Source organism: Mercenaria mercenaria, chromosome 17 (genome assembly GCF_021730395.1).
Source record: "Mercenaria mercenaria strain notata chromosome 17, MADL_Memer_1, whole genome shotgun sequence".
Classification (NCBI taxonomy): Eukaryota; Metazoa; Mollusca; class Bivalvia; order Venerida; family Veneridae; genus Mercenaria; species Mercenaria mercenaria.
The window spans coordinates 70,672,455-70,700,392 of NC_069377.1; the positions used below are offsets into that span (position 1 = coordinate 70,672,455).

Genomic DNA, 27,938 nt, shown 5'->3' on the forward strand with positions numbered 1-27,938 from the left:
AATATAAAGTGCGCATCTTATTAAAATTATTTTTGATTGACCATTTGTGAAATATTTACTATGCTGTAGGAATAGGATTACCAAATCTGTAGGGTAAAATTTAAAATCTATACATTTATTTGGAAGTTCCATGTACTACTATAATATATTTTTATTGGAAAGAATAATAGAATAATGGACGATTTCTGGATTTTTAGCAGTAAACTGCTAAATTTGGAGTATCCGTGCCTACATTTTTAAGATACTATGATATCTAATGATATACTTAATTTAAGATAACTGAGATCTAAGTCCGTATTTGTTTTTCTAAATTATGGACAGAAAATCTCTATTTTTAGAATGCTGGAAAATCTTATTTCACATGGTTATTCCCACATCCTGTGTAGGGACTACTTCATGCACCTGAATATACATACTTTTATGTAAAATATTAAAAATCTAGTACTTTATCTTTTCTCTCCGTTCCTTTTAGTGTATTCCGATTCAAATTAATTATTTTATAGATTAGAAACACGTAAAGTTAGCTTACATACCATTAAAACTAAAGCGGTAAACTTTGTTATTGTGCGTCTTGAATGTCACGACGTCTCTTATGCGTAGGTCGTCATTTTCACCGCGTTTTAATTATGTCATATTTTCTTTGCTTTGTTGGGAGGTTTATGGTGTCGGTTAGTGAGGAAATTGAACTCCATCATTGGTGTTCTTTTACTGTGAAAGATCGGGAATCGGCCAACCCTCGGGCGCACCGTTCTAAGTTCTTAACACACGACACTGGCACTCGTTTTTAAAACTTGAGCGGTTACGCCCTCGGGTTGGGATTTTCTGATCTTAACCAAAAACCAATGACAGATTCTCTATATCTTTAATCGACAAATGTCAGCTTGGCTTACACAGGGAATGGAACCAGAAAGTAAATTCTTTATAATTCCAAATAAAGCTGTTTCAGTACCGATTATTTAACTTTAAATGATTTTGCTCTTAGCACACAAAAAATAACAAGAGGGTCATGATGACCGTATATCGCCTACATGTTGAACTTGGCCTTGGAATCATCAAGATAAACATTCTGACCAAGTTTCATCATGATAGGATCATGAATGTGTGCTCTGCGACAAGCTTTTCCTTTGATTTTAGTGGTGACATAGTTTTTGATCCCTTATAATCCAGTTTATCCTGTCACTTGCAGTATTTTCGACCCGATATCAGGGTGCCGTATATCTTTTTTTGATATACCGTCAGTTGATCATGTGACCAGTGATATACGGTCAGTTGATCATGTGACCTTATGATCGATATTGTTGTCATAAGAAATTTTGCATTGAAACCATCACCATTGTGTTGGAAATGTCCGAACTAAGAAAATGAGTGGTCAAATAATGAGTTTTTATTCAAAATTGAAGAAGTTATTGCGATTTTGTCGGTGATTACGTCATTATATAAGTGACGTCAATACGAATATGACGTCATTAAAACGGCTCTCGCACACTTATTTTTGTAAAATAAATTGCCAAATATCGGAAAATGAAGTAATGACAAGATAAATAGTATAATAGGTTAGTGCCTAAGATGGAGAAAGTTTATCTGGCTCGGCTCCGGACGTTATCAGGTTCGCCTTCGGCTCACCCGATAACCTCCTCCACCTCGCCAGATAAACTTTCTCATCTACGGCACTAACCTATTATTTTCTATTTCAAACTTAGCCTAGGAATCATCAAAATAAACATTCTTACCAAGTTTCATGAATATATGGTCATAAATATAGCCTCTAGAATGTTAGCAAGCTTTTTTCTTTGATTTGAGCGGGTGACCTAGTTTTTGACCCCCACATGGCCCAGTTCCTATCATCAAGATAAACCTCGTTATTTAAGTTTCATGAAGATAGGATTGTAAATGTGGCCTCAAGAGTGTTAACAAGCTTTTCTTTTGATTTGACTGGGTGACCTAGTTTTTGACCCCATATAAACCAGTTTCAAACTTTGCCTAGAGATCATCAAGATAAACATTTCCGGCAAGTTTGTTTCAAATCAAAGCATAAAGGAAACCTCTATATGGCTAAAATAGAAAAGTTTGCCCTTTTAGGGACAGTAACTCTAGACCCAATGATGGAATCTAGCCAGTTTTCGAAAGGAATCGAAAAGTTATTGTGACTTAAGTTGTAAGTTAGATGTACGTAAGTTGGATGAAAATCAAATGTAAAATGGCACTTCTACCGTGTTCACAAGGCAGAAATTCACAGATTTTGGTTCTTTAACGGAGGGGGGGGGGGGGGGGGGGGGGGGGGGGGGGGGGGGGGCGGAAATAAGGGATTGTAACTCCGGAACCTATGATTAGATCTGACTGATTCATCATGGAATCCAAGATCTATTGTTGTTAAACATATTTTGCAAGTTTCAGGGAGACATTTTGCACACATTTGATAACAATATAATCTAATGAACTGTGACAGAGGTATAGAGTAAATCCTGCTTTAGCGGTAACCTGCATTAAATAGTCACTTGCCTTAAGTAGCCAATCAACAAACTAATTTCAACATGACTTAAGCTTCCACTTGTCTTAAGCAGCCAAGCTGAGTCGCTCTCTTTGATGGCTGCTTTATTCCCATTTTATTTTACAAATTCAATGACACTGCAACCTATGCCAGTATTACCAAGTAATGTGATCCTTGCAACTAAAAAGGCATAAAGACATTCTTTGCGGCGTTCATTACGCTTCATACATTTTAAAATCATTTTTCCACAGTATTGTACATATATATTGTTTCATCTAGCGTGTTTAGATTACGATGTAAGTGTAACTTAATGAGTAACATTTTTGTCTGCAAAACTTGATTTACTATTATATTTGTTAAATCTTTTGAAGATTTTTTAAAAATTTCTTTACTTGCGTGTCTGATTCATGAAATGATATCAAAATATCAACCTGACATCCATTTATTGTTAAAGCGGTAAAAACATTTGTTGAAAATCACTCACTGTACTAATAAACTTCATTAAAGAATGTGTGGTTGGGAGTAGGGTGGAAGGTAGCCTTCAGTGCTATAAACGGATTTCCAATTTTAAGTACAGTCAAACTTGCTTGAGAGACCACGTGTAATATGAGATCACTTGCATAAGAGATCTGAAATGCGCGCACATACTGAAATATCTCACATACATCACATAGTTGTAACGTCGTATCGTGTATTTACACTGTTCCATATTTTATATAACATACATATTCATAGTTGAAGACATAATTACTAAACCGAGATTAGATACTACCGTAAAGCCTGTAATTCATACAGCTAAGGCAAACTAAAAGACAGAGACTAAAAATAATGGCTGCGGTAAGAACACACCGGGGCAGTTGAGGCAGAAAACTCGACTGAGGTGAGGCAGAAAACATAACCGAGGCAATGCCTCGGTTGCCTCAGTAGTCGCTACGGCCATGATTTTCAAAACAATGTTACAGCAATATACTGTATCCAATGAGAGACTTGTATGCAAAATTTAAACAACTTTTACCGTGTCGTTTTTTTTTTTATAAATTTTGTATAAGCCATGATATTTCCTCAAGCTCAAGTAGACACAAATTTCAAAGTGATGACCACTGTCCAAAACGTTTGCAGAGAATTCATTATACCATTAATTTTGATAAAAGAAACGTCAAACTATTGGTAAACAATTATAAAACACAAAATAAAACTGTTAATATCATTTTTTTCTAGTGTGCCTCAAGAGAAAGCATTTAATGAACAGAATTCCAACTCTTACATTGAAAAATTAAGATCGAGTTATGTGAGACTGTTTTAAATTTTGATCACTTCATTCAAAAATAAGCTTGGGGCAGAAGTAAAACCTACCTACATTTCTCCGACAATATGTAATCTAAAGAGTAAAGGCGAAATAGAGAACTTTTACCGCATGTGACTCAGTATTTTTAAAGATGTCTAACTCTGTCCTTTCTGTTTCAGAGGTGATTTCACTTTGAACGGCAAGAAATCACTTATCAAATAAAAAAATTTTACGCAATAATAAGTCTTGAAAAAAAGTAAAATCTTACTAGAACAAGAGCACCGCCTACGAGTACAAGTGCTGGACAATATGTAACAAAAGAGTTATAGTTAAGATTTTCTAAGCACAAAAAGGGCCATAATTCTGAGAAAATGCATATCAGAGTTATGTGTCCCCCTAATGATGATAAACAAGCATGCAAAGTTTCAAAGCTGTAGCTCTTAAAGTTTTTGAGAAATTGTGGACCTAAACAAAAAAATTAACTAAGAAACTCAAATTTTCTAGGTACAAAAAGGGCTATGATTCGGACAAAATGCATATCAGAGTTATGGTTCTTGGCCTTCTAAGTTCCCTAATAATAGTAAACAAGTGTGCAAAGTTTCAAAGCTCACACTTGATAACCGGCTATTCTGACGCCCCCTTGCAATTTAACTTGGCAGCATGCCTTACATTTCCAATTTCTAGTCTGAAAATGATCGTTATATTTATGGAAATTCCCTAACAATTTCTTCAGTCTAAAAAATCTGACAAGTTTTACGCAAATGTCTTTGTTAATGAACAATCAGTGAAAACTTTAATCATTTGGTTAAACAGATGTCTATTTTCGGAGCATCTGTGTGAAATTTCCTTGTTCTAAGTTCTTTCTGACGTTAAGGTGGAATGCGCCTAATTTGAAGTTATCGGGTTTCGTTTCGAAATTTTGATTAACATAAAATTCAGCATATTCCTAGTAGACTGCGGAATTTACTTTTTTGATATTTCTGTAACTTTTTTCTCTGCAAACCTTCAAAAACGACCATTGACGTCCATTTTTGATGAACCGCGATTTCACGCCCGTCAGACGATTTTTGTAAATCGTTCTGTTCATTCTACAAAAATCGATTTGTTTTCTACTCATATTTTCATTTAAAAATGTCTTTAAAATGGTGTATAATTTGTGGAGATCATTTTAACGTAAACGTCGATATTTACGTTTAAGTGACGTCACAGCAACAAATATGACGTTGAGTTTAAATAAAAATTTTACTTCAATCTTGTCTCGTGTAAAATCCAAACGATAGAATTTGAGAAAAAACTAACATGATGATGAAATTTTATTTTCTATCGATTGAAGGATTAAAATTATGGGGTCACCGAATTCATTTTCGCGTAAAATTACATTACGCTACCCCTACCCCCAAATCACAAGATAGCGCAACTGAGTATTTTTTCCAGTATATCCTCTTTTCTTCCATAAATCTACTTTTTTATTTTTCTAAGTACAATTAAATCATAATACTCTTTACAATTCTGCTATCTTCGGCGAAATCATTTCAGTGTAGAACTCAGATTTTAATGTTTAGATTATATTCAATCATTCAGAAAATGCGACAAAATCGACACCGCATTACCGTTGCCCTGAATTACATTACTCTATCCGTTTCCCAGATTTAAAAAATAATGATTCAATGGATTTTCTTATGTCTTGGGATAAAGACAAACACACTTTGAGTTCTTTACAACTGTGCAATAATTTCATTTGACATTTCTGAGATTGAAATGATTTATTTCGCAAGTTAACGGTAATACATGAAGAGTCCTGTATTGATGCACATTTACAAAAATAAATAAGAAAACGATAGAATATAATTAAAATCTTTTAATTGAATTATCTCAACCTTTTAATTTTAACTATTACCTGTACAGAATTCCATCACAAGCCGCTATTTCCGTTACGTATTATCTAAGCGTAAAACTGGATACATAAAGAAATGAAATGAGACAAACAAATAGAATACAACTTTAGAAAATTTGAGGTAATTTTTATCATCATTTTTGAGTAAACTTTATTAATTTATTTAACTTTACTACAAATTTTACGCTTGGGGAATATTTCGATTGTTTGGAGAGTAGTCGGACACCCCGATTTCGGACACCCCATTTTGAATAAAGTGCATCCTCTTTGACTACCTCAGGGGAAACAGAATATATTTGTTATACGGAGGCTGTTGCTCTGAAAAGGTTAATTTATTTATTAATTTGGCTAGAAAAGAAACACCATCCTTTGCTAAGAGGTTTTAGCTCTCCAGATAAGAGTGTATAGAAGGTTATCCTTGTATTCATAGACACGTAATAGAAACATATTCCATATGTAATTCTTTTTCCTAACAGTAGAAACCTATCAAACACCACAAATATGGGTAAACATTCTACTAAAACTGATAAATATTCCACGAAAAACAAATGTTTGTTTTGGGTTTAGCGCTGTTTTCTATGTTACGGCGAGAAATAACCTAGCCAGTGTTTCTGGATTCTGTATTCTCAACAAGTTACTTCCGACTTCGCCGCATAAATCAGAGTTGGAGGACGAATGATTTCTGACACGTGCTTCCTATCAAGTCGTCATGCCCTACCCGGGGATCGAACTCACGATTCATAGATCTGCGTTCCTTCTATTGAGCTCAGCGGGTGGGGTAAAAGAAAAAAAGAAAGTAGCGGTTGTGGCAGAGACTCTCTAATTCAACAGCGGTTGATTGTTAAACATGTGTAATTTTATGTTGCCATTATCTATATGTGCGACTCAAGAATCGTAACTTTGTACGGAGGACTGGAGGCTCAAACTTGCAAACCCTGCTTTCGTATTTACGAGATATTGGGATTTGTACGGGCACGTGTATATGTGTAAGGTTTCACATTTTATTTCAAAAAGCGTCTTAGATGTCCAAATTCTGAATGTAACGATTTTCAACATTCATCGGAAGTTTATAAGGATACACTAACACGTACATGTAACCTAGGGATAGTATCTCTTATATCATGATTACGGAAATTATAGAAGTTATGATTTATTTCAAATAGCGCCTGTGGTATAAAATATCAAAAGAATAAAAAATAAACTCTGACCTTTAAAACCGAATTCTGCCGTCGTATATATGAACATTTGTGTAGAGTAGGTAATTTACCGGGCAAGCCCGTGGCAACTTAACTTATGGTCATCTTATGGGATTTGCGTACGTGCGTGCTTTCGTGCGTGCTTGGGGAGTGTTAGGGATAATAAAAAGAAAAACAAGATTCAAACAACGTTTACTACCGTGGCGGGGCGGCTAAGTCGATGGTCATACGTCTGAAATAACAAACTTTAAAATATTTGAAGTTGTATGATATTGAACTATGATATTTTACAATAATATTGTTTCAAGTGTGAAAACTCCGAACTATATATACAATTGCATATGCATAGTCTTTTCATTTTAGCAGTGTATTACAACGGAAAACTTATTTATTGGTATTTTGAATAAGAAAAAGTTGAGAAAAATATTCATTATTATAAAGAAATATATTTAAAGCGATTTTCAAAAATAACATGATCAGTATTTTACGCAAAGTTGTCGAAAAATTCTGCATTGAAACCATTTCGCACCGGTCGCCAGTTTTACAGTTATAAAGACCTCTTTTGAAAAAGAAAACCCTCTTTCTCACGTACCAAGATTCGTTTTACATCTGAAGTGAGCCTCTGATGAATGAGAGCGTAAAATACTTAGATTTTAATAGAGATATATCAGAAAAAACACGTAAACTAAGCTATGTTGTGATTTGGGGGTAGGGGTAGCGTAATGTAATTTTACGCGAAAATGAATTCGGTGACCCCATAATTTTATTCCATAAATCGACAGAAAATAAAGTTTTCATCATCATGTTAGTTTTTTGTCAAATTCTATCGTTTGGATTTTACATGAGACAAGATAGAAGTAAAAATTTTATTCAAAACTCAACGTCATATATGTCGCTCTGACGTGCATAAATCTCGACTTTTACGTTAAAATGATCTCCATAAATTAAACACCATTTTAAAGACATTTTTTAAATTAAAATATGATGATTAGCAAGCAAATCGATTTTTGTAGAATGAACAGAACGATTACGAAAATCGTCTGATGGACGTGAAATCGCGGTTCATCAAAAATGGACGTCAATGGTCATTTTTGAAGGTTTGCAGAGAAAAAAGTTACAGAAATATCAAAAAAGTAAATTCCGCAGTCTACGAGGAATATGCTGAATTTTATGTTAATCAAAATTTCGTAACGAAACCCGATAACTTCAAATTAGGCGCATTCCACCTTAATCATGTATGGGTGAAAAATATGACTGTCGAAAACGGCCGGCGGTACAGTCATTGAATTGGGATGCTGGCTATCGAGAATACAGTCGAATGCAAGTTTTTTTTTTAAAACAGTCATGTTGTCATTTTATACCCTACTGTATCCCTTCTTATGTATGTTTTGTATCTTTTTAACCTATTTGTTCTTTTTGCAATTTATTTCGTATTTTATTCATTATTTGTTATTTAGTTTACAGATCCCTTAATGCCATATCGAGTAATACTGGTTGCCTCCATGATCCGTCCTTTTGCGGTATTTCGGGCTAAAGGTTTGCTTGGTTCAGTCCGTCGCTTTGTCCATCCGGAAATCATTGTCTTGGCTGTAACTTCTACATCCATAGACCGGTTTTCGGCTAAAGATCGATTATATAGGGCAATATATTAATATAAGGATCAAACCGAGTCTGCTATTATTTTTCTTGGTTGCATTCTATGCTTCCAAAGGATCTTTTTATATATTTTATTAACTATCACAACAGCAATCGTTAAGGGCCGTATGGCGGCCTTAAAAGTCTCCCCGTACTTGGATAATAATAATATAATAATAATAATAATAACTTTATTTAAAGAGGATAACATATTTGGCTATAGCCAGTCTAACATATGGTCCTCTAGCATAATAATGGAAAAATCATCCTAATATATACAGTGAATTGAAAGACATGGATAAAAATAATGTATTATGAACAAATTAATTCTTAGTGGCATAAACAGTATGTAGTACAATGAACAGAGATTAAGATAAGATAAAATTATGTACAAGTGGTGAAAGAATAAATGTTATTTGTAATCCGCGCACTAAAACCCTTAAAACTCTTTTGTGAGAAAAATACGGGAAAACGTTGGATTACATTTAAGGAAATAATATTGTTATTATGTTACATATGTAATAACAGATATAGACTAAAGTAAACATAATAACTGTTGATATAAAAATGCGAACATTGCAAGGCTGTTACACTTATTGATAAGACATGAAGGGAGATAAAAATGAATAAGAAAGAAAAAACGAAAACAAATAAGAAGAAAATTATCTTTTTGACAAAATTGTCATATGAATTATACATAACTAATTAGATAAGAAGAGAATAAAAAATAAAAATGAAAGCAGTGCCACAAGTAAAGTAAGTTAAAAAAAAAAAAAAAAAAAAAAAAAAAAAAAAAAAAAAAAAAAACATCAAGAGAAGATTTGTAATGAATAATGTATATATATCTTTATAAATGTATGTAAGAATTTTTTCGTGAAACTTACAATGTCTGAGAACTCACGAGTGCGAAGAATGAACAGTTTACACCTATGAATGATATTGTGGGTGGTGGTCAGAGAAATGGAATGCACAAATCAGGAAATAAGGAAACGAACGATCATAATAGCACCCTTCCCCTGAGGCTATCTTACCCCTATTGCTAATACCAGTGCTGAAAGCTTTACATGGTACGTCCAGACGGGCTGCATATAGAGGTTCAAACCCCCTGGTTAATTGTGCCATCACTATTTTTTTTTTAAAGAAACAATACTACACACTGCCCCACGAGGTTACAATACCCACGGAGCCTGTACCAGTAAGTATTGAAATATGTAAATTAAGTTTGAATTAATTGAATAAAAGCGAGATTGTTTACATAGTTTCATTTAAAAGATACAGTTTAAGGTGTTTTTTTAAATTAACTTAGAGTTTCGCGATTTCTGATTTCTTAGGGGAGTCCATTCCACATCCTGGGCCCACCAACCGAGAATGACCTATCAAATAATGCTGTTTTAGATCTAGGAACTTTGAGATGTTAATTTGTGACCGATCTTAAGGTTCTATTGTTAGAATAAGAAACATTTGTGATCAATTTATTAATGTATTGCGGTGTCATATTATTAAGTGATTTATAAGTTAAAAGACATGTGTAATAGGTCACTCGTTTAGTGATTGACAGCCACCCCAAGTCCCTGAACATGTCCGCCGAGGGTGTCATAATGTCAGCTTTAAGGATTATCCTAGCAGCACGTTTTTGAAGTTTGGACAGTCTGCCTATGTTGTAGGCAGAAGTACCACCCCAAACGACACAACCATAATCAAATAGAGGAAGAATGTATGAATTATAATATACAGTTAACGATTCTCTAGGAACATATTTAGAGAGTAATTTGAGTAATGTTATTTTACGTGAAACATTGATGCACAGTTGATCTATCTGTCTATTCCAAGTTAAATTGTTATCAATATAGATTCCTAACATTTTTTGAGTTTCTACATGAGGTAATATTTTATCATCATATGAAATATCTATTTGTGGTGCTATTGTGGTTTTTTGTACAGTACCTAAACTCATGACTGAAGATTTTTCTACATTAACCACCATATTGTTTTCACTGCACCATTTCACTTTTTTGTAAGTTTGTTGCGACTACCGTATGGTCTTTATTATGGGTGTGTATCATTGGGTCATCAGCAAACATATCTGTATCACAACTATTCATAAAAAGTGGTAAGTCATTTATAAAAAGTAAGAAAAGTACAGGTCCTAATACAGAGCCTTGAGGAACCCCTGATTGAACTAAATTTTTATTTGACATTTCGTTATTAGCAACGACATATTGAAACCGTTCTTCTAAATAAGATTTGAAAAGAAACAATGAATTATGACTTATATGATAATAATTCAATTTTTCAATTAAAATTTCATGATCAACTTGATCGAACGCCTTTCTTAAATCAAAGAATATAGCACCAATTATCTCTCCGTTATTTATATTTGTGAGCCATTTATCTATGAGTTTAACTAGCGCAGTTTGACAGGAATGGTTTTGTCTGAAGCCTGACTGCGATATCTGTATCAGGTTATATTTGTTCAGTGTTGTTATATTTTCTGGCCCTTTGGGATCATGGAGTCCATTCAGTATCTTTGTAATAGAATTCCGCTTAAGCCGGGGCTAGGGGCGTGCATTCTATGCTTCCAAAGGATCTTTTTACAGACTTTATTTGTATTACATGACAATTTAACTTGTTTTAATGTGGCCTTTCCTGTGGGACTCTCGTGCTTGTTTTCTTTAATAAAAATATTAAGTAGCTGGTTTACAAGTATTGCTAAGCATTAATATTAAGTGTTTAATCACTTGGTTCACGTTCTAAATGAATTCTAGTTTCAAAATCTATCCAGTGCTGTATAAATTATAATTATCTTAAAACATGACAATGTATAAGGAGAAAAAAATGAACTTTAAAATGGGAAACTTTGGATAAACTAAAACATTTGAGTTTGCTATTCCAGAACAACGTGATATAAGTGTTACAAGTATTCTATCCCATTCAAACTACGACATGTTACAACAAAAAAGTAGTCAAATATCTACGGGGGTGAACGAGGATCGGTCTCCAGTAAAAGAACCACAAATAATTACTGTAAAATAAAAGAAAAAATATAAATAACTATATGTAATTTTTACTACTGAAAATGTGGATTTAAAATGTACGACGAGTTATACGTCATTTGTTGCACTTTCACCATAATGAAGAGTTAAAATACAGAAAAGTAGGTTCTTTTGCAAAATACGTGAGAGGAAATATCTATATTAAAGGTAGAGATGCATTAAAGATATGATCCTCTCATCTTAGCATATGTATGAATTGTAATATTGAATGTATGGTTTTATGAATTAATTGTAATTTGTATTCAAAGCTATTCAAAGGATTGACTACCAGAAGCAATCATTTTCACTTACAATATCCGCGGTAAAGTACTTTCTAAAGTAACCCAGAGGGTCACCTGGGGTCTTCCTTCACTGTCAAAAGCTGGAAAATACGATCTAAATTATGCCAGTGTGACTGTAAACTCAACAGACTAAACAAAACTAAACAAAACTTTCTATATTAGTATCTTTTGTATGGTGAAGGTGTGGTAATACTGCGAGTGCTTGGTAAAAATTTACTCAGGGTGCGAAGGAATACGGTCATATTTGACAAAGCCGCATGAAACGAAACAAAGTCTCTTTTATTATTGATTAGGTTTTGGTCAAATCACAGGCACCAGACCAAAATAAAATGCAACTGAAAATGTATACCCTACCCCTAGGTATACTTATAGTATATATCTAGGGGTAGGGTAAAACATGTACGGCGGCATTTTTTCCCTGGTCTGGTGCCAGTGGGTCAAATCACTACCAATGATATGTTTTATATACAAAGATATGCATATAGCCATCTGAGTTAATGGATAGTCCATAAATGTCAACAGCCGAGTTCAGCGACAGTATTACCGGCGGTTTTCGAAAGTCATATTTTTTCAACCATACATGTTTTACGGCTAATATCTTTTTTTCAGATAGAACGTTGAACCTGGAAATTTCACACAGATGCTCCGAAAAGATACATCTGTTAATCCAAATCATTGAAATTTTCACAGGTTGTTCATAAACAAAGACATTTGCGTAAAACTTTGGTATTTTGTCAGAATTTTCAGGCCAAAGAAATGAAGGAATTGTTAGGAACTTTCTATAAATATAACGATCATTTTCAGACCAGAAATTGGAAATGTAAGCCATGTCCATTCTTCAACAAAACTGCAAAGCTGAATTGTAAGGCTTGGCTTCGCATCAATAGAAATAAATGAAAAACTCTACGTACCCATTTACAGCGGGTATTTTCCAGCGGTTTTTGTTGTCCAGCGGGCTTCGGGATAGCCGGTTATCCAGTGTGAAGCTGTAGCGATCAAAGGCAGACCAAACAAAAAAAAATTAACAAAGAAATTTATATTAGGGCTATAATTCTGACAAAATGCATATCAGAGTTATGGTTCTTGACCTACTTTGTTCCCTAATGATGATAAACAAGTGTGCAAAGTTTCAAAGCTGTAGCTCTTACTGTATTTGAGAATGAAAAGGTAGACCTTAAACAAAAATTATAACCAACACCGACGCCGACGCAGACGATCAAGTGACGACTTAACCTCGTAGTTTTTAAAAAAAAATCAGACGAGCTAAAAAGGAATATAAGGAAAAAAATTGGTCCCAGTTGGGCTTGAACCTATGCCCCTTGAAAAATTTAAGTCAAAGTAAGTTTATTGTAGGAATTTAATACTCTTCAAAAGGAGGTACACTATCCTTAATAGAGAATAACCGGCTACTGTCTTTTCATATCAATGTTATCAAGTCGAGGCTGATATGGGAACCTCACCCTTCCCATGTCCGTATAGCAAGCGACTAAATTTTACCGAGGCAAATGAAATAAGTATGCGCATTTGTTGCTGGATAAAATTTGAACGGCATAGGCAAACCGCCGACGGGGTAGGTGTGGGAGGGTGTGTCCCACGCTCTGCCGCTGCAACAAATATCATAATATGGCATAAAAGAACACATTCTGGTGCGTTGGTTTTATATAAAAGAAAAACTTTACCTTTTCACTCCGCGATCTACCAAATCGCTCAATACAGTTCAATCTTACGTTGCACACATGAGGAAAATGACATTATTTTTCTATATCTCATCATTCAATAAAAAATTAATGTTGTTAAAACGACTTGATATGTGATTGAAAGAAATAGTATAAAACCATTTTACCAAGGTTCATCGTTCAAATGCTTAGATATTTAACCACTCGTGGTTCGATTCCTGCGCATCTGAACTCTGCACCGTGATAAATTAGACGACAAACCACTCGAAGGCATAACGATTGATTCTTTGTATTAAAATCAAATCATCAATAATCATGATAGCCATTACCTGCCGTCTGCATATGACGCTGCAACAACAACGTCGCGCTTAAGTAAGTTGTTCTTCAAAATATTATGTGAAAATAAACCGTATTATGTTTTCACAAAAAGGAAATACATAATTATTAACTAAAATGATAAATAACAAATGTGAACTTTCATCTTTTCATCATAATGTCAACGCGGCATTAGCAATCGTCTGTATGTGGCTATACAACGACTTTGCGCTGAAGACCGTTCAGTATTTTCTAAAATAAGTGAACAAAAATTAAATATGCATAATTCAAAAGATATTTATTGACAGTATGAAAAGGTTTGTATGTAATGGTTTTAAAACAATTACACTTTAAATGACCCCATATATGACCATATTTAGACATTTAATATAAAAAAACAGAAGGAGCAAAAGACGGAATGATGGTATTATGAAGCATGGCCCGGGCCTATCACAGAGATAAAATTTATTTTTACAAAAAAGCACGGAATGAATGAAACATTTAATATCCTTTTGCACATAGAGATTCTTGTTTTTAGTGTATTCTATGTTAAGTAAAATATGCACGTGTCCCTTTTATTTGTATATCGGCTGGAGGAATATTCTTCGCACAACATACGTCATTTTTAAAGATATAAATTCCTTTATTATCACGTCTAAGTTTCTCTAGAAAACATGTGAAATAACAACATATACATTTTAAAAACTTATAAACGTTTTTGAATGATGATAAGATGATAAGATGTCCGTTAATTTCCAAAATCATATCCATTCCATTACCTGAAATAGAAGATGACCGTCGAAGCCTGTACATTTACATGTATGATAGGTCCAAATAACTGGATATGATTAAATCGGTTATTCTAATTCTTTATACAGTAAGTACTATTTGATAATAAATAAGAAGATATAGGAATTATTTTTCTTTAGTGGCAACAATAGAATCATTAGTTAGTCCTATTTGTTTTACGATGATCTAAATACATGTATCTAGAATTGACAACTTCTGGTTATTTTTGGGTTTCATTTATTCTGGTGTTCATACATGTGTAATAAACCCTACCGAAATATTGTTCATTTTTCAATTCAGAACATAGGTTTTGAAAAAAAAACTTGTGATCTGAAGTGAGAACCTAGGTTCTTCAGCCGAGAACTCAAGTTCTCACTTGAGAACAGAGGTTCTGGGATTTATTGTGCAATCCGCATGCAATACACAACCAATTTATTAGCCAGCAGAGTGTGAAAAGGGGAATCATCTTCCTAGGAAAGTTTAAGAATAGAAATATAATTGGTGGCTTCTGGTCGAAGTGAATGGCCAGCATGTCCTGCGTAGTTCTACAATGCTCATGATAGGTATGTTTCTCGGCATACGAATATACACACAATCATATCGTCATTTTCGACAATAAAAAATAAAAGTAACAAGAGGGCCATAAACAAGATCAATCAAAAGAATCATGAGAAAATATAGTTAAAATTTCCCTAAAGGTACAGATATGTACGGGGTTCAAGAGTTACAGAGCGGAAGGGAAATTGCTAACAAACAGACAGAAAGACAGACAGACAGAGGGACACCTAGGCGATTACATAATACGTCTCTTAGGGCGTATAAAAAGGAATCGAGATCTTATGGTGATACAAGTTGTGTGCAAGTTTGGCTAAAATCAAATCATAAATGAAGCTGCTATTGTGCAGACAAAGTCAAAATAGCTAATTTTGGCCCTTTCAGGGGCCATAACTCAGGAACCCATTATGGGATCTGGCCAGTTCAAGAAAGGAACCAAGATCTTATGGTGACACAAGTTTTTGTGCATGTTTGATTAAATTCAAATCATAAATGAAGCTGCTATTGTGCAGACAAGGTCAAAATAGCTAATTCTGGCCCTATCAGGGGCCATAACTCTGGAATACATAATGGAATCTAGCCAGTTCAAGAAAGGAACCAAGATCTTATGGTGATACAAGTTGTGTGCAAGTTCGGTTAAAATTAAATCATAAATGAAGCTGCTATTGCGCAGACAAGGTCAAAATAGCTAATTTTGGCCCTTTCAGGGGCCATAACTCTGAAACCCATTATGGGATCTGGCCGGTTCAAGAAAGGAACCGAGATCTTATGGTGACACAAGTTTTGTGCAAGTTTGATTAAATTCAAATCATAAATGAAGCTGCTATTATGCAGACAAGGTCAAAATAGCTAATTTTGGCCCTTTCAAGGGCCATAACTCTGGAACCCATAAGGGATCTGGCCAGTTCAAGAAAGGAACCAAGATCTTATGGTGACACAAGTTGTGTGCAAGTTTGGTAAAAATAAAATCATAAATAAAGCTGCTATTTTGCAGACAAGGTTAAAATAGCTAATTTTGGCCCTTTCAGGGGCCATAGCTCTGGAATCGATACTGGCCAGTTCAAGAAAGGAACCAAGATCTTATGGTGATACAAGTTGTGTGCAAGTTTGGTTAAAATAAAATCATAAATGAAACCACTATTGTGCAGACAAGAAATTGTGGACGGACGGACGGACGGACGGACGGACGGACGGCGACGAAGGTGATCACAAAAGCTCACCCTGTCACTACGTGACAGGTGAGCTAAAAACGAAGTTCCACAAATTAAACTTGAAGGCTGATTGGGTGAGGTTTTTGATAAAGTAAAAATTTCTATGGACGTTTTGCACATTTAGTCATACTATGATGGTATACAGTAAGTCCTGTCTACCATGTAATGAGATCACAGCAACTAAACAAGAGGACCATAATGGCCCTATATCTCTCACCTGAATAAGGGTGACCTTGCCCATAACCTTTACCCTCAGGGTCATCTACTAGTCAGGACAAACATCCCTACTAAGTTTTCCTTTTGGTTGCCATGGCAACCATAGTTCAGCGTGAAATTCAATTGTTTGAAGAATTTTGAAACGGGACCAACCAAGGATCATTCCTGTGAAGTTTGGTGTAAATCTGCCCAGTGGTTTTGAAAATTAGTTATTGTTGACGGACCGACGTACGACGTACTACGGACGACGGACATCAAGCGGACAGGTGAGCCTTTGGCTCAGGTAAGCTAAAAATATTTCATTATTTGCATGTGCAGAGTGTGACCCCATGTTGATTGGTGTGACGCAATGCTTAGGAAGTGAGAGGGGTTCAAAACATCAGGCTCAAAACAAGTTTCTGAGAAGATTTTTAAAAAATTTCATTTTGGTTGCCATGGCAACCACAGTTCTGCATGGATTTTAATTCTTTGGGCAATTTTGAAAGGGGACCACCAAAGGATCATTCCTGTGAAGTTTGCTTTAAATCTGCCCAGTGGTTTTGAAGAAGAAGATTTTTGAAGTTTACAATATAGTCATCTAGCTAAAATAAGCCCCGCCCCTTGGCGGCCATATTTTTTACCGAAATAGAACGGCTTCAGCAATCTTGGTAGAGGATCACCCAGAGATCTTTTCTGCAAAATGTTTTTGAAATCCGGCTCATAGTTTCTGATGGGTAGATTTTTAAAGATTTTCCTTTCGGTTGCCATGGCAACCAAAGTTCTGTATGAATCTTAATTCGTTGGGCAATTTTGAATGGGGCCACCCAAAGATCTTTTCTGTGAAGTTTGGTTTAAATCTGCCAAGTGGTTTAGAAGAAGAAGTTTTTTTTTAGAAATTGTTGGCACACGACGGACATCGAGCGGCGACAAAAGCTTACATTGAGCCTTTGGCTCAGGTGAGCTAAAAAGCACAAAGATTAATTAGTACATTGCGGCGTTCATTACGTAATATACAGGCAGTTTCATCTGATTATTTTTCCAGAGTATTGTAGATACTGTGTTCATATATTACGATACAAGGGTATGTGCTTACATGAATTATCAGGTTAATACAAAGCCCAGTTTTCTAACCGCAAAACTTGATTCAGTATTATATCTGGCAAATCTGTCGAACATTAGGCTACTTAAATTTCTTTACTGATGTGTCTGAATCGTGAAATGATATCAAAATATGTTAACATAACATCCATTTATGGTAATAGTGGTAAAAACTTGTATTCATTGTTTGCGTTGATGATAAACCTTTATGAAATCCTAGCGTTTGAGCAGGTTATTTTACCTGGACAGGTGCTATCATATGAATAACAACGGCTGCAACAGCTGCAGGAGGCCTGAATAATAAAAAATATGCTACCTGCATTAGACAGATCTGAAATCCATATTCATACCGTATGCTAGATCTATAGTTTCAAAATATACGTATGCAACAGAAATGTTTTATCACGTGGAACATCTTAAATGAATGATTTAAACGTCGAGATTATTTCCCCATAAATGCAATATAAAACATTTGCGAGGTGACTTGTATTGATATTTATATATATGGGGTGCATTTTTATAGTTCTACTGTATATATAGACATCATACACCAAATACTTAAAATCAGCAAAACTACAGCCCTGTACTCTTTTCTAAAATTTACAAAATTACAAAAACTATTAATATGCGCAATCACTGACTCAATACCCTCGTATCGGGACTATGCGCGCACTAGTCCAACTCATGACGTAATTATCACTTTCATTTCATTTCAGTCTGATATAACGTCCAACTCCACGTCCGCACACGGGCGTAATCATTTGTGATTAAAATATGAACATGAATTATAAGCTTCACAGTATGAAAAACGAAAGAAATATTTTAATTTGCTGTAGGTAATACATTTATCTCGTGAACAGAAATGTTATTTGACATGTTCTGCATAAAAAACTATAGAAAAACAGCTATTAAATATACATGTATGAACGTACAGCATTTAGCACAATGTGAAGTCGTACTCGATTTGTTCACCAAAGTTTATCCCGGGCGTTCGAGCACATGAGAATATATGTGAATAGTTCTCTCCCAATTTTGTTTTGTCTTCAAATTTTATAATTCAACTTTAGATCGTAGTAAATGTAAAATAATATTGCGCTAATACATTTAGAATTAGCCTGAGACGCTGTGCTCATCCGGTACCGGTACCTGACTCATGATGAATGAAATGCGCCAATAGTGACCTAATAAAGCTGTGTCGTCACCAATGGCGAAAAACAAATCGATAATGTAGGTCAGTGGGTGACTTTCTTCAGGAACTACGAAGTGCTCATGACCTGACATATCGTGTATTTCACAAGACAAGCACAAGAATAAAATTGCTGTTTAGAAATATTTTTTGTTTCGCCGTTAAATCATCAATATGCTTGCAATCATGTTTGAAAGACTGAAATACCTAAATTACGCCGATTTTTAATAGTGGCTGCTTGTGACTCTGCGGACGGACCGTCAGAGGAGGTAACTAGAATCACGGATTGGGACTATGCGCGCACCAACTTAAGTACGATACTGAAATATCTCGCATACGTCACACAGTTGCACATGACGTCGTAGATCTATCTACACTATTGTCTATTTCATATAAAAACAGATTCGAAAATCAAAATACTTACTTAATCGAAATAAGATTCTTCCGGAACGGTTGCCTGGTAATTCATACAGTTGAGGCACAACAAAAGACGGAGACCAAAAATAATGGCCGAGACAAAATAATCATCTAAGGCAAATGAGGCAGAAAAAAATGACCGAGGCAAGTGCCTCGGTTGCCCCTTTAGTCGCTATGGCCATTTAGAGATTAAAGAATCTGTTTGGAAAAAAAGTCGTGCAACATTAAAACTGGACTGTAATAAAATTCAATCTGGAAGGAAACTGATGTAAAAACTAGTCGGATGATATGGGAGGGGCTTAATTTTGATATCAGGTATAAAAAAAAGTAGCAGGCAAGTGATATCAGACACTTTGCATAATATTTGCATTATAGATTGCGCAATTTGCTTCTTCCCTGCTGCAACCGCTGTTATTAATATAGAATATTACCATGGATCGTTTTGGCAATTATAGTAACTTTGCTTTTAAAAAATATACAATACAATGTCTGACTTGTAAACATACATAAGTTTCGGGATGGATAAGCTGAAATTATGACAAGACTGCTGAATTCAGTCTCGTTTGATATAAATCTTACTGGTAGTATGAAAGGAATCCATTGGTACAAATTCGTAAAGGACATCGGACATTATGCTAGGGATTTGCCCTAAGTTGAATGCTATTTTTTGACTTCAGTAGCTGATAGTTTTATATAACCGCTTCAAATACTGATAAGTAATATTCCTATCAAACTGTCACAAAAAATAGTTTTATTTTATATTCGTTTTCTTGAAATTCGAACAGTTTGTAACTAAGGGTCATATTTTTGAAAAATTTAAAATGTGTATTTTTAGTTAAAATAAGCATTGGTATTTAAGGTATGTCTACTATGAAATATTTTAACACAATAAATAAACTGATACCATGCAGATTATCAGTTTTATTGACATTTTTGAAAATAAACGAAACGGAAAAAATAAAAGTGGAACAAAACATTTGGTCCCTAACTGTACTTCAGTTATTTCCACCCGAGTGCCCATGATAACAATGATTGCATTGATCATATCCTATTGTTTGTTTTCTATACATCTATTGCTATACTGTATTTATACACATGTATAAAATACTGACCGGGCATTATGTGGAGGATTATTATTGAATACATGGAGTGGTGTAGCTGGCCATACATTGGCATAGTTGGCCTTTTTCAGTCGAAACGGAGGGGTGCAGGAGACTGCCTATTCCACTGCGGGTTCAGGGATGCCTTACTTTTAGCATTTTATATCGGTGGAACAGAACTTCACTAGCTAGTATCAACATTTATATAGATATTCTTGGGGTGTCTGTGTTAGTTCTTTGAGGTCCTTACTATAGTATTTCGGTTGGCTTCGAAAAAAGTTTCAGACGTGTTAATTCTGGGCGTGTCAGTGTTAGTTATGGGCGAGCCAGTATTAGTTCTATGGGTGTCAGTGTAAGTTCTGGAAGCAACTAGGTTAGTTAATGAGATGGTGTCTGATGTAGTTCTGTTAGGGTATAGGATGCTGGATCAAATAAAAGCAAATGTTGCTCTTAAAATGCATTCTAGGTTCGCTTCAACTGTGTCCTACAAAAGGTAAAAAAATTGCACCTAAGTATAGAAGTTCGTCTGTATTTCTTTGTCATGTTTACGTTGAAGACACATATGTAATATGTCGAAGCCACTTGCTTGGTTCTTGACTTACGACAGATGCAGTTGTCTCAATCCTGATGACACTCAATCGACGGACTTAGACTGTCAAGAGGTAACTGATCTGATTGAACAATTCATAAGATATACTTATAAGGATCTGTCTGCTTTCTAGCTTCACTTTCTATGTCCCCTATTTATTTAGTTTAGTGTTTTCTGTGCTTGAAATATTTACAAAAATGAATAAAGCTGTATATATGTAAGGTTTAGGAAACACATGCAATAAGTGTCAAATATTTATGTAAAAATTTATTTGCTGACACCCTGTATGTAGTTTTTTTCAATTTTAAACACTTTCCCACCAGTGACCAAGTGCCATTTTTGCAACATACGTATATAATAATTATTTACAAAGGCATGGGAACTATTTTGTTGCGTCACTGGGGAGAAAGATGTTTAAAACGTAAAAATCATTTATGTTCATATTTTAATAGAAAAGAGAATGAGAAATGTCTACAAAGTCTTCTTTTTTGTTCATAAACTTGTAAAATGAAGTCGCATTTATCAAGAAATGGTCTTCAACTATCATAACTATGCAATTTCAGAAGTCTATCCCTATGTCACTTTTTCCTTAATCAGATAGGCAATCTGAATAGGAAAATGTCCGAGGTCCTTTATATAAATATCGTTGATTTTAATGCTGATATAGATGGAGTTCTTTTGCGATCCAGTGTCGGTTCTAGCACAGAAGCGGCTTTAAACTAGCTAGTACATGATATCAGTTATATGTTTTTATTACAGGTAGGATTTTAAAATGGCACGCTGTATTCAGAAAAAGCAAACAAAAGGAAGTTGGGTTCTTATTATCTGCGTGTTTGCGTCTTCAGTCTATGTCGTGCTTAAAATGGATGAAGTTATGTATACAAAGCCCTTTTCATCGATTAGACTTTTGGGACGCAAAATGTCAGTGATAGAAGATAGACACATCAGAGATCGAGTTTATAATAATTCAACTTCAAGTACAGGTGGTTCAAATATAAATAACATGTTTTCGAACACCACAGACAAAAGCAAGCAGAATGCTTTTCCGTTGAATATTAGTGTTGCAAATAGTGATAGCGTACAATTCAATAAAAGTGCCATTACGGTTGGCATTTTAGTACCATCTTCAACGAAAAGAATTAAAAATCCACTTCTAGAACAATTAAGTTTAGTAAAGATTTGCATACCGTCTATATACAAAACTATAGAAGAGGAATATACCTACATTATATATGTTGGAATTGATAAAGGTGATTATTTAGAGACGGTTAAAGATAAACTGGAAACAACGTTTGACAAAGTTAAAACTGTTGTGACCCGTGGTGGAACATTTACAAGAACTGTCAATGCAATAGCACGAGAAGCTTATCAAGACGGCATGGATTATTTAGTTCGTATTAACGATGATAGTTCATTTGAAACTCGGAACTGGACGTCAGTAGGAATTTCATCCCTACTACACTACACTCCGCTAAACGTAGGTGTCGTTGGGCCCACATGTCATGAAGGAAACACTCATATATTGACACACGATATGGTTCATCGTACACATTTAGAAATTTTCGATTTTTATTATCCTCCTTATTTCGACAACTGGTGGGCTGACGACTGGATCACAGAGGTTTACAAACCAGTAAGATCAACAAAATTATCCACATGGATTGTCAAACATTTAAAAACTCACGGCAGTAGATACATTGTTGACCATAAGAAAAAAGGTCGACTTGCGAAAACTTTAACGTTTGATAAAGAAAGATTAACAGAATATCTTTCAAACTTAGACTAATCAACGAGGGTATTCTTCGTTCTACTGTAAGTCCTCAGTTCGCCCGTAGAAAGCTTTATACGATAACTGTCTCCATCACGAATATGAAAGTAATAGTCATGAATGTTTTACTTCAAAATTTCAGGAAATATTATGAAGTATACACAAGAATGGCAAAAAGATAAAAAAATTCACTAGTTATAATTAGTTAACGTGTCAGCCCGTAGAAATGCTGTTCATCTACATCCAGATTCATTCATTAAAAAAAGGTTGTTCATAAGAGTTGTTCAGGAAGTTCGTGGTATTTCACTGTGAAATGAGATTTTTGGAACTTCGTCAAATCGTCAGGTCCGATTTGATGTTGTCTGAAAGTGTCAGTATATGCCTCGGATGTCAGATATTTCCGTATTTGAGAGCTGCAGAGCTAGACATTAAGACATCTAGAAATATTTTCAAAATGAATTTCGTGTAATAAATGTTGTTTCGACGAAAGCGTGAAAGGGCCATCAGACGCTAATACATTTTATTACGTTACGGCCGCGGAAAGGTTATTTAGTTTTGTATCAGGTGTGAAAATATACATTAAGTACAACACATGTAGCTTAGAGTATGTTCTTTTTTTTAGAAATGCCTGCAAGGCAGATACTCAGGGGAACTGCATACTTCAAATAGGAAGTCTGCAGTATCAGAGAAAACTGTTTACAAGTGGATACGTAAATTTAAAAATGGCCAGGCAGTCCTTAAAGAAAGATCTCGTGCTGGCAGGCCCAGAACAGCAGTGACGTCAAAGAACACTGCTGCTATAAGAGGTGCGATTAATAAAGAAATCAGTCACACGGTGTCCAAGATAAACGGGGAGAACTCACGAGATTCTCCTCAATCATTTGAGTTCAATAAAGATTCGTGCCCGATGGGTGCTAATAGGGTCGAATGTGCTAAAGAAATGTTGAAAAAGTTCTCAGATTTAGATGATCTCACAATGTCACAGATTCTAACCACAGACGATTGATAAACCATGTTATGATTTCCACACAAAGTCAGTTCGTGTTAAAATGCTGAAATATACTCACAGTTGACAGGCGTGGTGGAGCCTCAGTTGTTTGTGCTCCTTAACAGGAGACGAGGCCTGGATTTATTTTTGTGCCACAACATCGCATAGACAACAGTGGCTGCAAAAAGTGTCAAAAAGGTTTCGTGTTCCATCTTCTTTAGCTCAAGGGGCACTGACACCGTAAAGACAGTTAAACAATGGAATGTTTTATAACAACAATGTACTGAAAGCTGTTAAACAAACAAAAAATGCGTCCAAGGACTAGTCCATCGTGGTCTCCAGTTGATCCATGAAACGCCGCGGCTAACAAAAATACCATCGTTCAAAAGTTTCTGAAAGATGAAAAATTGTACAAATCAATCATCCCACGTATTCACCAGATCTAAGTCCTTGTGACTTTTTCATATTTCCAAAGCTGTAAAAGATGCAATATTTATCGAAGTGGTATTTTTCAGTAAGTCAAGAAAATACCAAGGGGAGACTACTCTGCAGCGTTCATGTTGGATTTCTCGACTGCGGAAGTGCAGGGGAGTCAAGGACGAATACTTTGAAGGGATAAACTATATTTGAAGTCTGTTCACAGACTGTGTATCATATTCCAGCAAGATTGTCATTATTTTTAGAATGGCCCTCATATTGAGCAAACAACTTCATTTACCTTTAAAACAGAGATTGGATATATATTACTTCATCAATGAACACGTTTTCAAAAATCCGTGTATATCAACCGCTTTTGTTCCGCCACATATGGAGTTCAAATTAATCAGCCACGTATCTGATATAAAACATATTTTACATTTTCAGGTATTATACAATCATGTGTTTTATTTAATGGCACAACAGATAATTCAAAGAAACTATTGTTTAATTAGGGAATCATATTTCAATATAGAGTAAACTTTATTTTTCAAAAATTGTTCACATAAGTTGACAACAGCTATTATAATGAAAAGCTAACTTAGTGGTATTGGAATATGAACATTTCTGTTTCTTACAATAACAGAAATCACATCTGGTTTATATGGATAACTTAAATCTATATTCCAGAACATCGGCGAGCTCCTGGGTACTTTACACAATTGTCAAATTGACACTATATGCTTTGGGTATTATTACAAAAACTCATACCACAATTGTGTGTATTTTCATTGTATTTTAATTACATGATAAATTTCTGTATCATTTATCACGCATACTTCAACATTCTATAAATAGAACTGTCTATTTACATTGTACTTTAATATCATGATTAATATCTATAATAGATGGTATGCATTCCTCTACATTCGATAATTGGAACTTTAAATTAATTTGCTATGTTTCGAGTATTATTACAAAAACACACACCACATTTCTTTGTTTACATTTTAACTACATGATAATTATTCGCAAACCTCCACTTTCTATGAATTGATCTATGAACATAGTTGCAATGCTTTGAGTATTATTACATGAAACATCATACCACGTTTGTTTATTCAACATCACAATAAATTACACGATAAATACTTTGTACAAGTTTATGCATAGCTAACCTCTACATTCTATAAAAATAATTTTGCTTCGAGTATTATTACTTAATCTCATACCACATTTGTTTGTTTACAATGTGTATGTTACATGACAGATATTTGAATAAGTACACGCATACCTCTCCACTCTATACTAATTGATATACTTCGGTATTATTACAAAAACTCATACCTCATTTGTTTATTTACATTTTAACTACATGATAACTATTCGCATACCTCTACTTTCTATGAATTGATCTATGAACATTGTTGCAATGTTTTGAGTATTATTACATGAAACATACCACATTTGTTTGTTTACAATGTACATATATGTATTAGTACACGCATACCTCTACACTCTATGCTAATTAATACAATTCGGGTATTATTATAAAAGCTTATATTTCGTTTGTTTACTTACATTGTATTTTATTACTCTTATGTTTGTAGTAGTAAACGCATACCTAGCGCATTCCATAATAAAAGTGAAGCCGAATGATATATCAAAATGCCCGTTCTCTACTTTAACAATTCTTTAGTATATCTGCACTAATTCATACATGTACATGCGTGCTTAATTCGCCCTGACTATTTGTATATATTCAACTATGTTTTGGTTTGATAGAGAAACGCTATTTTGTATCAATGTGCAGAGTTGTATACACTATTGTAGTCAATGTCTAGATTTTTTTACATTTACTGAAGTCGTTAATTGTTTTTGTCATGAATATTTAGATTTACTGTACTCTTACCGAAATTGATGTAAGCTTTATTATCAGTGATATAAAACACCGTATGCTTGATAATCGTTAAAAAAATCATACTGTGTTCATTCAGGTGTCATTAGCGGGTATAGAGCAAATGACATCTTTATTTTTCTTCAAGTGCACGTATACGTGTACGTGCTATAAATGCACGTACTAAACACCGAACATTACAATTAACTGACAACATGTAACCTTAAAGCGAACCTTATAGCGATAAGTAATTACCTCCCTGACCAAAATAGTATACATAATTGTTACTAATGAATTTTTATTTTTTTTCCTAGAGTGCACGTATACGTGTACGTGCTGCAAATACACGTAGTAAATAATGTACATTAAAATCAACTGAGTTATCCCATTACGATAATGAATTATCTCATTGACCAAAATTGTATACATAATTGTTACAAATGAAGTCCAAATCAAATGTCCGTGTAACAACATATTTACATACTATTTATGTATAAGAGCATTATTTATATCCGTGAGAAAACCGTAAAAGTATTAAGAAGGGTTAGGTAACTGTGCGATTTGCACGTTTACACATTTATCACAAAGTGTAAAATGTATGTCAACACTCCACATGTATTAGTAAACGTACATGCATGAATGCCCCAAAATCATACAAAACATCAACAAGTAAATGAGTACCTTCATAATTCCAAAAAAAAAAAAAAAAGCATTTTCCCTGTATAAATACCCATTGCTTCCATTTCTAACACACTCAGTATAGTAGATCGCTGATAGTGTTATATTCAAAGAAAACTTTGGTCCAAGCTTATTCAATTATTACACTTCAAACCTTGAACAGATTTATATCCCTTCCTTAAGTTAAGATAGAACTTACGTATAAGAATACCTATAAAGTACACCTAGCTAGGACTTTAAAATAGGTATATGTGTATGATTAGGTAAAATATATGTAAATATGTTTAGATGTATATTCATATACGTGTGTGTATTAAAACCCTGATCAAGATTTGTCCGTGATATCCATGCAGATCGCGAATAGTCATATATTTAGAGAAAACTCTGATCCAAGGGAGGCTAATTCAATTATTTTACTTCTAACATTGAACAGATTTATATCCCTTCCTTGAGTTAAGATAGAACTTACGTACAAGAATACCTATTAAGTACATCTAGCTATGAATATTTAGTATAGGTATATTTGTATGATTATGTAAATATATGTAAATATGTACAGATGTATATTTATATATGTGTGTGTATAAGAGCGAACGAATATGTTATGTTTTTGAGATAATATACAGTCGTCAAATTGCTCATTTTATGTATCACTTGTAATGTTGTATTTTCCAACTGTTGCAGTTGCTGTTTATTTATAACATGCGACATCTGTGTATGTCGAATGAGCTTATTTTCATGTACATTTTTTTCTTATATTTTTCTCTCTATATTTTCTGTCTGTTCTGCTTGTCCAGCGATCATAAAAATGTATTACAACCAATACGCCGCTACAAACTATACTTTCTACATATTTCTATATCCATTTAGGTAATGAATGAGCTATGTGTATACCGAGCAGCAATAGGTCTTTTTTACAATAGTACTCAGAAAGTTAAGGGAAGATGTCGTTTTTACTGCCATCCAATTCTAACCATTGTTAATGCCTTATTACAAATAATACGTGGCACCTTTTGTCTATTAAGACAAATAATAATAATAATTTTTCTTAATTTTGTTAATCTACAAAATGGAATTTCAGTATCCTTTGGAACTATCAATGCTGCTATCAGAGAATTTATTCCAGCAGACGATTATTTGTTTTTGAATCTTGAATATGTTTTTATCTTGATAAAAATATTGATATTATCAGGGGATGTTGAAGTATATCCTGGTCCGATAAACAAT

General features: G+C 34.3%; 1 protein-coding gene across 1 annotated transcript; it reads left to right on the forward strand.

Moving 5' to 3' along the window:
• Positions 1-27,350, forward strand: LOC123535611 (uncharacterized). The gene is made up of 2 exons (XM_053528571.1): positions 1-88; positions 21,723-27,350. Exon 2 carries the CDS (start codon positions 21,736-21,738, stop codon positions 22,747-22,749), a length of 1,014 nt encoding a protein of 337 aa, XP_053384546.1. The 5' UTR covers positions 1-88; positions 21,723-21,735; the 3' UTR covers positions 22,750-27,350.
• Positions 27,351-27,938: the final 588 nt, after the last annotated feature.